The 14,750-nt window shown below is 39.3% G+C and overlaps 1 protein-coding gene across 1 annotated transcript in view; it reads left to right on the top strand.

The window, feature by feature from the left end:
* Positions 1–11,961: 11,961 nt before the first annotated feature.
* necab2 (N-terminal EF-hand calcium binding protein 2) overlaps positions 11,962–14,750 on the top strand; it is a 122,317-nt gene continuing 119,528 nt past the window's right edge. Inside the window, exon 1 of the mRNA XM_079347247.1 lies at positions 11,962–12,352. Coding sequence (XP_079203373.1) covers positions 12,026–12,352 — 327 coding nt within the window. The 5' untranslated portion in view covers positions 11,962–12,025. The remainder of the gene's footprint in view (positions 12,353–14,750) is intronic.

Here is a 14,750-nt window from a genome sequence, read left to right as displayed (position 1 = left end):
CTGTACAACTATTTCTGTACTGTCAGGTTTAATATAACTAGCAAGGACCAACACAATGAGGGACACTTGAACTGTTTGACATGGTCAGTAAACCAAGTCGTATGAGCACCAAGAAGAGACTAAGACTTCTGTTAGTAACATTTTGATAGAAAAATGTCATAAATAAATCCAAGATTCTAAGGCCTTGTTCACATTGCACCTCCAAATCAGATTTTCAGCACATCCAGATTGTATGTGGTGTGATTTATTTATTTATTTTTGCCAGTCTGAATACAAAAAGCCACATGACATCAACATTTTTCCAGATCTGATTCAAACCACATAAGGAGGTGATATCAAGTCTTATTCCTACAATTCTGACTCAATCTGAACACCTTGGTTGCTTTAATGTGTCATCTGTGTCACTCTCAATGAGACACCATCAATAAATAATGACGAGGTAGATTCGGCAGGCCGGACGTTAATTTCGGTCAGTGGAAGAAAACAGCAAGAATTAAAACGAACGTAGTAAAACAGACTGCTCCGTAAAATTGTTTGCATCAAAAATAAACACACTTATTTGCCATCTTTGTCAGTAAGTTAGATCGGATTGTATTCAGATTTGGGTGTGTTCTGTAGTGTAGTGTTGTACTGTTTCCGTTAACATGCAATCTATAAAAACAGACGGTAATCGTTGTACGCCACTTCTGCATTTTTATCTGCAAATATCCTTTTAAGTGATGAGCTGGAATGAGGAACAGTGAATATATATTTTTTGACATTCACATGTGATTTATTCCAATCTCAGGGGCAAGGCTAAAGCTGCTTTGCGGAAACAAAACTTGCACATAAAATTGTTGAAAAGAAAACTGTCTTCAAACCCACAAGTGGTGAAATATTACTGTTTAACCTTATTGAGCAAAGTTCAAAATGATTCTTTTGTCTTAGAAAGACATTCCAGTGTAAAGCACAGTCTGACCTTCATTGAATCTTTGGAGAGAGAAATCTGGAACTAGGCACTGTGAAATGGGGTGATGATTGAAATTGCTGCTGTAATCAGAGAAAGTGGTATTTCAGGAGGAAAGCCAAAAACATTGGACTAATGGGATGAGTATTATATAACACTAAAGTATGAGTTATGGTTGGTGCATTCTCCACCAGTCTTCTTTAATCAGCTCACTTTCAAGCCAAAAAAAAAAAAGGCTACAGCAAGGCACTTAAATTGTACTATGTTGGGGCACTAGTGGATTAGCGGTTATATTATGCACTCCATGTACAGAGGCTATACAGTCCTCAATGCGGACTGCCTCAGTTTGTAATTAAACTGTGGCTCCATGTATTACATATTCTCTACCAAAACAATGAATTCCCTTTTTCTCAATAAAATGACACCCATTGTTGTTGCTGTTAATTAAAGAAAAGTATAAGCAATGACAAACATCTAAGTGCAACAAGAAAAGTCAAACGAAATAGGTAAGTCTGAGGCAAAGAAGGAGTGCTGTGACCGCTAATGTGTGTATTTGTGTTAATGACTGAAAGTATTTCAAGCTCACTGCTGGCAGGGACTGGGGGAAGGGACTATACCACAGCTTGGGGGCTTCTTTCTTTGTCAGCAAACCCATGACGGAAACAGAAAAAGGGGGTCATGATTGGCCCAATGTTGTTAACATACTATGTAGTCAAAATGCTAACAATAAAATGTAAACAATAAAATGAAAAAGGGGGTATCGGTTTTTTGAACCGTACACGTTTGTTCTACAGTTAAGGAAATTTTTGTACCTGAATTTGTTCCTACATGTCAAAAATCCATCCGTTTTTATTTTTTATTCTTAAAAGTTAAACTTAAAAGGCAGAATACTAACAACGTAACTTGTGGTTGTTTTTTTCCCCTTCTGTATGACCATTAAACTCTTTGCACAGAAGTGGTAAACTGCCACCAGTCTTGGTTCCTTAAAGGCTTCTGGAGAACATACTGAAGCTGGAGACAGAAGAAAGCAATCCACAGGAATGTCAACAAAGAAACAAAGAGTAGTTCTGAGGCTGAAGGGTTTGCAAGGTCAGTCAGGGGTTTTGGTCAGACAAGTCACTGGTTTTCATGTCCATGACCCAGTTGTGCTTTTGGCTAATACAAGCAACAGACTAAAGCAGCAAATGCATGCAGAGGCTGTTTTTATTTACACAAGTTTCTTGTTTATTTTTTCAGAACAGGTCGGGAGAGAATGGTCACAACCTGAAAACAGATGGTTATTTAACACTCTCAGGTAGCCATCAGAAAAACTGCACTGAGAAGTTGTCATGTTAATGTCACATTAAGACCCGTCAGGTGGTGGGGATTATGTATGTCATTTTGTTGATGGACTCTTGAAGTCGTTTGTGTATTGAAATATGTGGGCCCCCACATTTTGGGAAACAAGGTGTTTATAAAACCACATTTCATTTTAATGGCTTGAATTAAAACTCTCCTGACATTAAATGACCTTTTTAATTGGTACCAGTGGAAGGAGCTGAATGTCTGGATGCTCCTTTGAGTCCAAGACAGATTTTCCCAAGGGGATAATAAAGTGCATCTTATCGTATTTTATATTTTTTATGTGATACTTGGCTGCAACTTTAAGCCTTCAGTCATATTCATACAAGTGACTACTTTCTGTTAGTTACCAGGCTTTCATCCATTAGACAGACCAATAATGCGGATATGAGTGCAACAGTGCCACCCTGTGGCTACTCACTGTATGGACTTAATATGATATTGGAGCAGTTGACACTTTGGAACTTCTAGTTCGCTGAAAAATGTCAAAGCTTAAGACTCGCCTCAAATTTTGAAAACAAATATGATTTGTTATGAGGCAGGTAAAGATATCTAAAGGACTTCATCTAAAAAAAAGACACTTATCCTTTTATCACAATCATACATTGATTTTTTTTTATCTATGAAAGCAGTGATAAATCACATAATCACAGATCAATTATGTGATCTTCACAAACTTAATGTATAAAAGTGTTTTCCTAAGCCTTTACTATCACCAGTTATTTAACCTTCAGTGTAGATTTACACTTTTAAAATGAAGTAGATTGTTTCTTGAAATTACAATCATTTAAGCATTAAAGGAATGCTGCAGCAATTGAATGTCGGGCTAGTTCAGATGACTTTATATACTTGCAGGATCCACTCCTGTCAGTCTTCTAAAGACAGGTTTAAGCTTTTGTATGCCATCTTTCTGTGTGGGCGGTGGTCCTTAACTTGCCACCTCAATGGGTGGAGGAATTTATCTATTGAGCTGTTGAAAGGAGCGCAAGGGGGAAACAAAAGTGACAGTGTCAGGATGGAATGTACGGCATGCACAAAGAGAAGAAGGAAACACCACGTACTGCACAACACTACGCATCACCACACTGCATAGTGCATACAGTGACACATTGTTCGTATTAACGACTTGATAAATGACCCCTTTTCCTCACTAGGCAAAAATTGTTAAGGAAGAAGAGCAGATGTGTAAGGATGTATATCCTGATAACTTTTGTTTAAGTTTTTTGAGTGATTTTTTTTTTTTAAACCTGGGACTTGGGCTCTCATATGTTGGGCCATTTTGTTTCCAGAACTTTTATTTTTTTATTTACTCTGCACTGTCACAAATACGGGTACGGATGTGTACATTTCTGGCCCTCCAGGTAAAATTTTCACTATTGGACCCCTATGACTAATTTTTGGAACTCAAGTCGACTTTTTGTACCCTTATCAGTACTTAACAGGTACATTGATGTTCTCCAAACATTTAGGGTACAATATCTTGACACAATTATATTTAGGGCAGAATGTTGCTAAATGGTGAAGTTAAAAGAGGAATATAGTCTGTAAAGGTTATTTTTTGTAAAATGAGGTTAGTGTTTTTATGTTTAAAAAAAAAAAGGAAATAAATGATAAAGTTAAAAATATAATATTATATATATTTATTGATTTTTTTGTGTGTGTGCAAGCAACACTCTGGCAATGTTGGATAATAAGTCCAACTGTGTAGCTTGGCATCGTCCTGTGTTGTCTAACTATAGACATAATAAAAATAATATACATACAATATAATTACAGAAAACATCCAAACTCCCCAAATTTCGAACAGATTTTCACACGGTTCGGTTCATTTCAAACGGCAAAAATCTTTTGTTACAGGATGTTTGACATGTTAAAAAATGTGTGCTTTTATGCTAAAAGACTTTTTATTATGCTCTAACAAAGACATATGGCAGGCAATGGCACGTTGATGGATAAATGAATTAATTTGATCGTTTAGTAAAGAAACAAGTGTGATTGTTCATTTGAATTTATTTCTTCCAGAAGACTCCGTCTTCGAGAAGAATTTTTTCAGTATATAGCACTACAGATGTGCAGGCACACATTCTTAATTTCTTACTCATAATATCAGTGCCAGCACCATGACTATGAGAATGAGAGAGAGGGTGCTGTCATTTTCAATAATTTGAACGATCATAAACGATAAACACAAGTGTTATGATGGACCTATAAAAGGTCTAAGAAAATACTTGGTAAATGTTTTGCATTTCTGTTTTCATTTTCTATAATTTGAACGAACTTAAATTATAAAATAAGTGTTATTAAGGACCTATCAAAGGATTAATTGATGGTAAATAATTTTGTATTCCTCTCTTCTTTATCATTTGAACGATCATAAGTAAATTGTGACAAACTGCACTTTCATGTTTGATAAGTCAGGGGTAGGGGTCACATAAGTTCTGGGAACTTCACCCTACTCCTTTTGAGAGCATTTTCTTCCTGTTTCTTTTATTCCCTGTGAGCACATCTGATGTCTGTTATTTTGTCTGCTGCTCAAATGAACCACTAAACTAAAACTAATGTCAGTGAAAGAGCACGTGTATGTGTTCATAATATAATATACACTGCTCAAAAAAATAAAGGGAACACTTAAACAACACAATGTAATTCCAAGTCAATCACACTTCTGTGAAATCAAAATGTCCACTTAGGAAGCAACACTGATTGACAATTAATGTCACACGCTGTTGTGCAAATGGAATAGACAAAAGGTGGAGATTATAGGCAAGTAGCAAGACACGAACAATAAAGGAGTGATTCTGCAGGTGGTGACCCCAGACCACTTCTCAGTTCTGATGCTTTCTGGCTGATGTTTTGGTTACTTTTGAATGCTAGCGGTGCTTTTACTCTCGTGGTAGCATGAGACGAAGGCTACAACCGACACAGTTGGCTCAGGTAGTGCAGCTCATCCAGGATGGCACATCAATGCGAGCTGTGGCAGGAAGGTTTGCTGTGTCTGTCAGTGTAGTGTCCAGAGCATGGAGGCGCTACCAGGAGACAGGCCAGTGCATCAGGAGACGTGGAGGAGGCCGTAGGAGGGCAACAACCCAGCAGCAGGACCGCTACCTCTGCCTTTGTGCAAGGAGGAACCGGAGGAGCACTGCTAGTCAAATGACCTCCAGCAGGCCACAAACGTGTGTGTGTCTGCCCAAACGGTCAGAAACAGACTCCATGAGAGTGGTATGAGGGCCCGACGTCTACAGGTGGGGATTGTGCTTACAGCCCAACACCGTGCAAGACGTTTGGCATTTGCCAGAGAACACCAAGACTGTGCTCTTCACAGATGAAAACAGGTTCACACTGAGCACATGTGATAGACTTGACAGAGTCTGGAGAAGCCGTGGAGAATGTTCTGCTGCCTGCAACATCCTCCAGAATGACCAGTTTGGCGGTCAGTCAGAGAACAAAGCAAGTATTTAATAAAAATACTTTACTCGTTCAGATGTAGAATGTGTTATTTTAGTGTTTATTTCTTTTTAGCAGTGTACTTTGCTCTTTAGTTGAATGTGCTGACAACAAAATCCAACAAAAGTTATCAAAGGAAATCAAATGTATTAACCAATGGAGGTCTAGATTTGGATTAACACTCAAAATTAAAGTGGAAAAACGCACTACAGGCAGATCCAACTTCAATGTAATGTCCTTAAAACAAGTCAAAATGAGGCTCAGTAGTGTGTGTGGCCTCCATGTGCCTGTATGACCTCTCTACAATGACTGGACATTCGCCTGATGAGGTGGCAGATGGTCTCCTGAGGGATCTCCTCCCAGACCTGGACTAAAGCATCCGCCAACTCCTGGACAGTCTGTGGTGCATTGTGGTGTTGGTGGATGGAGCGAGACATGATGTCCCAGATGTGCTCAATTGGATTCAGGTCTGGGGAACGGGCGAGCTAGTCCATAGCATCAATGCCTTCATCTCGCAGGAACTGCTGACACACTCCAGCCACATGAAGTCTAGCATTGTCTTGCTTATGAGAAACCCAGGGGCCAATCACACCAGCATATGGTCTCACAAGGGTTACCCAAAACTGACCTATGCTTCATTAACCTGGACCCTTTGAATGTAAAAAATGTTCTAACACCAAATATATTTGATGTCTTACAGATTGTGACTTTGAAGCAGCCCTCATATTTATGCCATTCATCTTAAAGGAGAACATCTGTCACCTCATCACACTTGACAAGATATGTTTAACTTACATTACCAATTCTTTAGTTCACCAAACAACATCATGTACACCTGAGACTTCTTCTCATTTCACGAGCTTCATAGTTAAGCAAGATAAGTAAGTTAGGATATGTCAGGTAATATATTTATTGATTTTAAAATTATTTGTGGGGTGGTGATGTTGCTTCATCATTCTTGCTCTGATGAATATTGACTGACTGATTCACAAATGTTATTTAGCATTGCACGTTTAATAACTCAAACTCAATTGGGTTTGTTTTTCACTTTGAGTTTAAATCACCCAAAATGCATTTGGAATGATAATTTTTCAGAATTAATTTGATTAATAGTTTGTTAAATCTTTGATGAGTTAATTTTTTATATTTTTTGTAAAGTGTCCTGTGATACCATGTCATGAATTTGGCACCAGACCAATACAAATGAATTGATTTTAACCAGTTGTGATATAAGAGATTCCACTATAGCAAGAACAAAGAAATCATCACAAGAGCCATGTTTACTTCCTCACTCAAATAAGGGGTTAATTACTCCATATGTCACGCTCCATCAGGTGTGTTTGTGTGTAAATAAATACGTATGCACATCATATGGTAAATGTCTTGACTATTTTTGTTTGTTTTTCTTCTGGCTTGGAAATTCTGTAACCAACTATTCTGCTGACTGATCAAAACTACTGAAGTTATCTTTACCATAGTCGGGGCTGTTGAAGGTGTGTTCTGTTACTGACTTCTAATAATCCGATCCACCATGAGCAGCTTAAAATTTTCTTCTGACATTGATGAACATGGATTAACTCCAAAACTGAATTAAACCAAGGTTTAAGTGTTAAATGTGTTGCACCAAACTTTAAACCTAGTTTAAACTTAGTTTATAATTAATCCTGGTTTATGTTAACCCTTTGGTAGTCTCAGTTTAAATTCCACTTAAACCTAGATTGAATTTAAATCTGTTGCACCAGTTATTTTAAGCCTGGTCGAAACCTGGTTTAGCAGTTATATTTAAACCAACCCTGGAGGAGGTTTATGCTCGCTATATCTCAGTTTCCTTGACAACATGGCTTCATATCTGCGCTGGATGGGGTTAGCGGAAAGAGGTACTCGCAGGAAAATTAGAGATATCTTAAACCCAATTTAATTTGATCGCAACAGTGAGTTTTTACAGCGGTACAGATTCACAAAAGAATCTGTCATACCTCCATGAGAACGTCGGACCAGCTATCAAGCATGAAAGTGAGAGCAACTTTGCTGTGTCATCTCTTCTGCAGCTTATAATAGCTTTGCGATTTTATGCTACAGGCTGTTTCAGATGGTTGATGGAGATCTCTTTGGAGTTCATCAGTCCACAGTCTGCAGAATTGTCAGCAGAGTTTCAAGACAATTGCACATTTAAAGGATCAGTATATATGTTTTGAACAATGGAGCGAGACAACAGCTTGATTCTGCTGGAAAGCAGGTTTTCCAGGAGTCATTGGGGCTATTGACTGCACCCACATTACCATTGCCAACCCAGGAGGTGAGAATGGGGAACTGTTCCGTAATCGAAAGGGTTACTGCTCGATAAATGTTCAAGTCGTTTGTGATGATCAGGCCCAGATCACACACGTTGTTGCAAGATGGGTTTCACACATGACACTAAAATCTTTCACAACAGCCAACTGTGTGCACTGCTGGAAGGACAGGACACCAATGGACACCTAGTGGGTGACAATGGCTATGCATGTAGCCCATACCTGATGACTCCTCTTTTGAACCTTCAGACCCAGGCAGAGAAAAACTACAACTACTCCATCATTCAAACAAGAGGGGTAATAGAATTTGTTATTGGGATGTGGAAGCGGAGATTTCCATGTGTGAAGAAGGGACGCACAAAAGTGGACACTACCTTGACCATCATTGTTGCAGTAGCTGGTATATACAACTTTGCCAGACGAGGGTGAGGACCCACTTGAGGAGGATCTGGAAGATGCTCAAATGCAGAATGCTGCAAACCCAAATGGCAATGATGTCAGGAGAGCACTGATTGAAAATCACTTTGCAGCTTAAATAGGGTCAGTGTTGACAACATTTTTTTTTTGATGGATTGCACCAAAACATTAGAGTACCTTAACCCCATACATATTAACTACTATTTAAGGATGAATTCAGGGAGGCAAGACAAGGGGACTGGCAATGTGATTGTAATAAAGATTTTACTTTCTGTTCCAATAAATCCAATACAATACAAAAGTGGAGTAGGCAATTGCTTATTTGACAGTAAATACAATTAATAATCAGACAATATCACATCACAGATGAAGAATTAGTTCCAGCTACGTGGAGTTGGATGTGGGAGCTTTTGGCCAAAGCAGTGATGGCGGCTCCCTTGATGCGTCCTCCTTTGGACGGGCTTTCGAGAAACAAACTGGATCTCCCAGGATGCTCCTCTCCCAGGTGCAACAACCTGTGCCCACGCCTCTATATAACCATTTACCAAATTACTGTACATAACCCCACCTCTGCTAGAACTCCTGTGGACAAAGCATAACAACATGTTAGAGGAGGCACCTAACTACAACTATATAATCCTGTGACTTTCGACATTCGTGGTCTAATCTCTGGTTTTGGTAGCTGACCTGCAGGTCAGTGAGGTAGACCCTCAGCTGAGACAACACCCTCGGTATCTGCATTGTATGTCCTTGATTTATTAAACCTTCTGGTTTGTTCAATTTGAACCTGAGTCTCTTCTCTCCCTTCTCTAAGAAAACCAACACGCAAAAGGTGTCTTAAAAACCCTCTACACCTAACATATTTGTAGCAGATGAGGCTTTTTCTCTCAAGTGAGTAATTGCCTTTATAATGGGAGCTTTATTATTTCCATAGCTAATAATGATCTTGGATCTTTATAATTTGCAGAATGAATTCTAAAATTAAAATAAAATTACCCAGTATACATAATACTACTCACCATTTTTAAAGCAATTTCCAAGCATTTTGTTAATACATACAAAACGGACTGTGTTAAAATCACAACCTCCAATCCCTTAGATTCACAACACCTGACCTCCATCACACCTGTGTAAGCCACACCCCCAACACTATAAAACCTGCCCTCATACCTCCAGCTCCCTCTTTGTCCCTCCAAACCAAGCCTGGCAGTCAGAAGAAGAAAGGAACCGACATGTATTTACCTTTTGATCAGGAAATTGGATGCATTATTGATGTAAATCTGATTTACCAGAGATAATAATATAATTTGGATTATTCTGTTTGTTTAGTATTATAATTTATTGAGTTTAATGTTTTCACTTCTTTGTTGTGATAGAAAAAAATCATCCACATCTACAACATCATCCACCTGGTCACCAAATAAACACCTTAAAACCAAGCAGAATGGGATCCTGTGTTTCAATGTGCACTCCCCATTGATGAAGCGCTAACAACTAGCTTTTTCAGACTATTTTATCAAAATATTTAAATTCAGATGTATTTTTGACAAATAGTTATCTAGTTTTACAAAATGCTTTAAGTGGCATATTTTGTTATTATTTATTTAATTTCCAGGAGTAATATGCTTCGACCCACTCTGGGAGAACCTTTACAAGATCTGAGAGGACGTTCAACTTCCGCCTTTCTCGATCCCACAGAGTAGTTGACAATTTACATCATCATCATCCAGCTCTGAAAATGTCGACTGGACTGTGAAGGCAAACATACAGATGGAACTACACATGGCAGGCTGACCCCCACACTGAAGCTATGAACATCCCTTCACTACAAGACCTGACGAGAGCTGGCTCCAACAACTCCTCCCAAGAAGCTGTATGGCAAAACATCAGCAGCTACTTCCTGTCTGTGAGTGGTGATGTATATATTGCCCTACTGAAACCCACACATCCTCTTCTGCTCTTTAAAAAAATGGCTCTTAAAAAAGGCCAACCATTTACTTTATGTAAAATGAATCTTGTATAAGTTACATTTTTGGTAGTTAATAAGCAAACCTTCAGTAATGTGTTTTGGCCACCAGATGGCCCTCTTAAACCATGCAATGCAAAGGGCAAGTTGAGCTGCAGGGGGAGAGGCTCAGAGAGAATGAATGAAAGTTTAATTGAGGCAGTTTAAATGCATTTGTACAAGTTTCCTATGACTGTGTGAATCTGTGTTTGTCGGAAAGATAAGGCTAGAGTTGGGGACTTAAGAACAATATTGAAAGGGGTGCAGAGTGTCACCATTACAAATTATTGGTTATTTATATATTTGCAGTATGTTTTCTGCTTAATGACATATTTATTGTACTTTCTATATACCCTAAAGTTCGTTGGCCAGTGGACAAAATTCTAAAAATAGAAACACCAATTTATCTTAAAGCCCTTTAAGGCATCTCCAGAAGTGCTTCCTCTGAGTAGCCTAAGCAAGACATACACATTAAACTTACTTTTGGTTGTCTAAGCAACCAATTAGACACCAGCCTTTATTATGCCTCTATAAAGCTCTATAAGACGTTCATTTTCAGTTGAAGATGTAGGCGAAATATTTATCTAGTGCCTGAACTCTTGTGTATTCATTATGTACATTTATTTTTCTTAAACTGCGTCCATAAATTAATTAACTCCTGACCTGCAGAGAAGTACATTGTTTTTCCACGTGGTTCCACAAGGGGGCAATCATGTCAAGTGATTACAACCAGCGCTAGTGTTGGGAGAAAACATGTTACCTTGCTGTTCTTGAGCTTTGTGTTCATCCGTTGCAACTTTTATTTAAGAACCGACTTTCCACCTAGTGTTTATTTATCTAAACCCACCCAGTTTGCTTTTACATATGGAAAACATTGCAAGCAAGATTTAGGTAGGCTACTCGGCTGAAAAGATGGCAGAGCTGCAAGACACGCTCATTTTAATACCTATAATTTTACATGGGAAGTATAGGCGGGCATTCTAAACTCATCTTACTCCAAGAGAAATTCATTGCTGTCACCATTTGGACAAATTGTGCGACGCAGGCGGTCCACACCCGCAGACTGATGTGCTGCGAGAGAAGGAAATAGATCACTTACGTTGTTCAGAAGTTAGGTTACTCAATAGACGACAAAACAAGACATGAAACACCTGTCTTGATTAATAACTATCTAATGCCACACGCTAAGACTTTAAGAAGACTGCCTATTGCCTGACTGTTCACAGCATTTATACAATATAGACCAAGGCAGGACAAAAAAGAGTGCACATGTAGTCTAATAACCAACCTAAATATTGTCTCGTACATGAAACATTCTAATTGTAGGCCATATGGTATAGCCTACAAAATAATATATGATTAAAAACTGTAAAAGTAGCCTAAGTCTGCACAAAACGTATCCACCAGTCCTTAAAAGATTGCAATGAACGTGTTTTCGTTAAATGGACTTTATCGGAGGTATGTAGGATGTGTAGGATCGGTGGGAGTGTTTTTGGGGTTGGTGATGTGATGTAACTGGGGAGGAGGGGGGGTTCTCTCTCTCCCCCATAGAGCGCAGCATGAGCGCTCCGCGGCAAAAGGATGTGTGAGCAGGCAGCGCGCTACTGTAGGGACGGAGTCCACAAACTGCTGAACAAAGAACAAGCCAAACTTCGAGCTCAAGAAAGCCGCGAGCAGCCGAAACCCGTAGCCTGTCAGGACAGCGAGTCCGCGACGGCAGCGCAGTCCGGAAACAGCGGCGCCCAGCCCGGTGGAATCGACGGGCTCGTCCGCTGGATCGTCACCAAAATGAGCGACAACAAGAACATCTCCAGCCGGGAGTACGCCTCCAGCAAAGAGGAGGTGGCCGTGGCTCAGGAGCAGTTCTTTGCCCCGGAACCACGGAGAGGCATCTCGGTCATTTTGGATGTGAGTGTTGGTCAGCCTGACAGGTTTGGTTGGGAGGGTGGACGGGATGAAGCGGCCACTGAGCAGTGCGCACGGACCAGTTCAGTCCACACTTCAACCGTAGGCTAATTAGTTGTAAGGCTTGGACACTGAGCTTGGCAAGTGTCCTGGTTAACTTAAAATTGACAATATAGGCAGTGTGTGATCTGCCTGGTAAAACACATTGAGCACATCCTCAATCTAAAGTCTAAAATGTACTTTACATTTTGCGCATCGTCGACATAAACATTCTTGTGCTTGACTTGATTTGAACACTTGTTTCATACCTACATGAGAGTCATAACAGTTAAAGGCAGTAAGCTGACCGTTTCTTATCAGTCCTTCCAAACAAACTCTGCACTGCCACTTCACACCTGGTAAAAGAATCAGAAAGTCCGACTGAATGTCCGAAAAAGTTGTTAAATCAACACGTCAATTAACCTATTTAGGAAAATGTCGCTTTACATGTGTAGATCTCATAAACTCACGTTGGGGATAGTGGGAAAGCATTTTTGTGTTGGAAGTGTTACGCAGTGTCATATCGATGTAGGTCGTTCCATCAATGTTATTGGGTTAATTTTTTTATTACCCCACTAAATCTGTCCCCTGGAGACCAGCTGATGATGCTTTAATGCTTTTACTGGGTCGAAAAACAAAAGGGAGTCGTAGATCTTTTTCATTAGAGCCCAACTATGACCCAAATATAGTGATTTGAAAGGAGGGGTCCATGGAACAAATTATTATTAAGACCAGAGGGGCAATATATCCTAGTACCCTAATAAACTAATTTGGTTTGTGTTAGAGTGTAGAGAAGGGGAAGGGATGGACTCTACTGTAATTTGCTACAGTCCAAGGAGACTGTACTCTCAGGCCGATGCAGTGAAGCTGAGCTTCATGAGCTTTGTGTCTGCAGTCAAGATCTTAAATGTATCTGAGAACTGAATCTGATGTGTGACTTCGGAAGAACATGTTTATTTTTTATCAATATAGTCTTGTGAAAAATATATTCTTGTATCCCTTCAACCACACTGAATACATGCTGCACCTAATGAATTTCAGGAAAATGTTGAAAAAGGAAAAAGATTGCATCTCTTTGATTTGGTCAGGAGAGGTCAGTGTGTCGAGAAAATCTAACAAAAAACTCCTTGCTCTTTTCTTTTTGGAGTTTGTAATGATTTCTGCATTATTGCTTCCTTTTTGTTGCATTTTATCTGATTACTAAAGACAGTTTGTTAACTGCTACTCACACTGATTGGTCGATACACACTGCAGGCTGCCCTCCTTTGGCATCAGCAGTGAACTCTGTCTGGCATTTTCTCTTCGGCCCACTTTCCGAGTCAGCCTGAACTTTGAAATGTTAATGGCTTTTTGCCATTTTTCAATATCATTGACCCCAGCATTATTAGCGTGTTGAAAATGTCTTCACCGGTGGGATTTGAGTGGTTGTGTGTCTGCTAGAAGCACTCTCCTCATTAAACTGTTTCCTTGATTGTTTATTTTCTTGATTCTTTGCTGTTTTATTCTTCTTCATCTCAAACTTGAATCATCTTTCCTTCCTTTCCTTAAACTACTTTCATCCTGTTCCCTGCATCTTTCTCTACCCTCTGCCTTTTTTTCGTCTGGTCTCCCCCTCCTCTCTCTCCTCAGCCGGGCTTAGAAAACATCCATACTTAATAAGGTCAGGAGATGGATGAAACATTTCCCCACCCTGCATATGTATCTCTCTGTTTTCTGTTTCTTTTTGTTTAGTCATTTTCTGATTTGCTCCTTTTGGTCTTTCAATTATGTCTCTCTATATATTTGTTGCAATTTTCTACACACATTCACCCACATCACCTCCAGACTGCAACACTTTCCCTCTTCTTCCAAGCTTGTCTGTCTCTAGCAGCTCTGGAGTTGGCTGTTTTCTATGGAGTTGAGTGCACCCTAGAGTGCAGCTGGAGAGTAGAACAATGCCGAACAGCTTGTCATTTGAAATGTTGTGCATCTCAGCAGTTAGTGATTTTCATTTTTGGCTTGTTCAGATGTCTGCAGTTACTTGCTGCATGCACCAAGAACTAAACTGAACCAGCATTACACTTTGAGAGTAATGGATATGAGAGCAGAGAATACATACATACATACATGTATATGTGTGTATATATGTATGTATGTTTGTGTATCTAATATTTATTTGTATATGCATGTATTCTCTACACTCGTATCCATGGTCCATCTTTAAGTGGTTTGCATTTTCTTGGTCCTTGGCCTTTACTTAAGATTTTCTCAGGTAGTTGATTGAAAGGTTTTGAAAAAAATGTAAGATGCCTATTCTGGGTGTAAAGATTAACTCATTAGAAGTGGTAACTCACTTTAACGTTAAAGATCTGAGTGAGTCAGT

Source organism: Symphodus melops, assembly GCF_947650265.1.
Source record: "Symphodus melops genome assembly, chromosome: 6".
NCBI classification, from domain to species: domain Eukaryota; kingdom Metazoa; phylum Chordata; class Actinopteri; order Labriformes; family Labridae; genus Symphodus; species Symphodus melops.
Note: the sequence above shows the minus strand (reverse complement) of the source record. Positions and strands in the feature narration are given on the sequence as shown.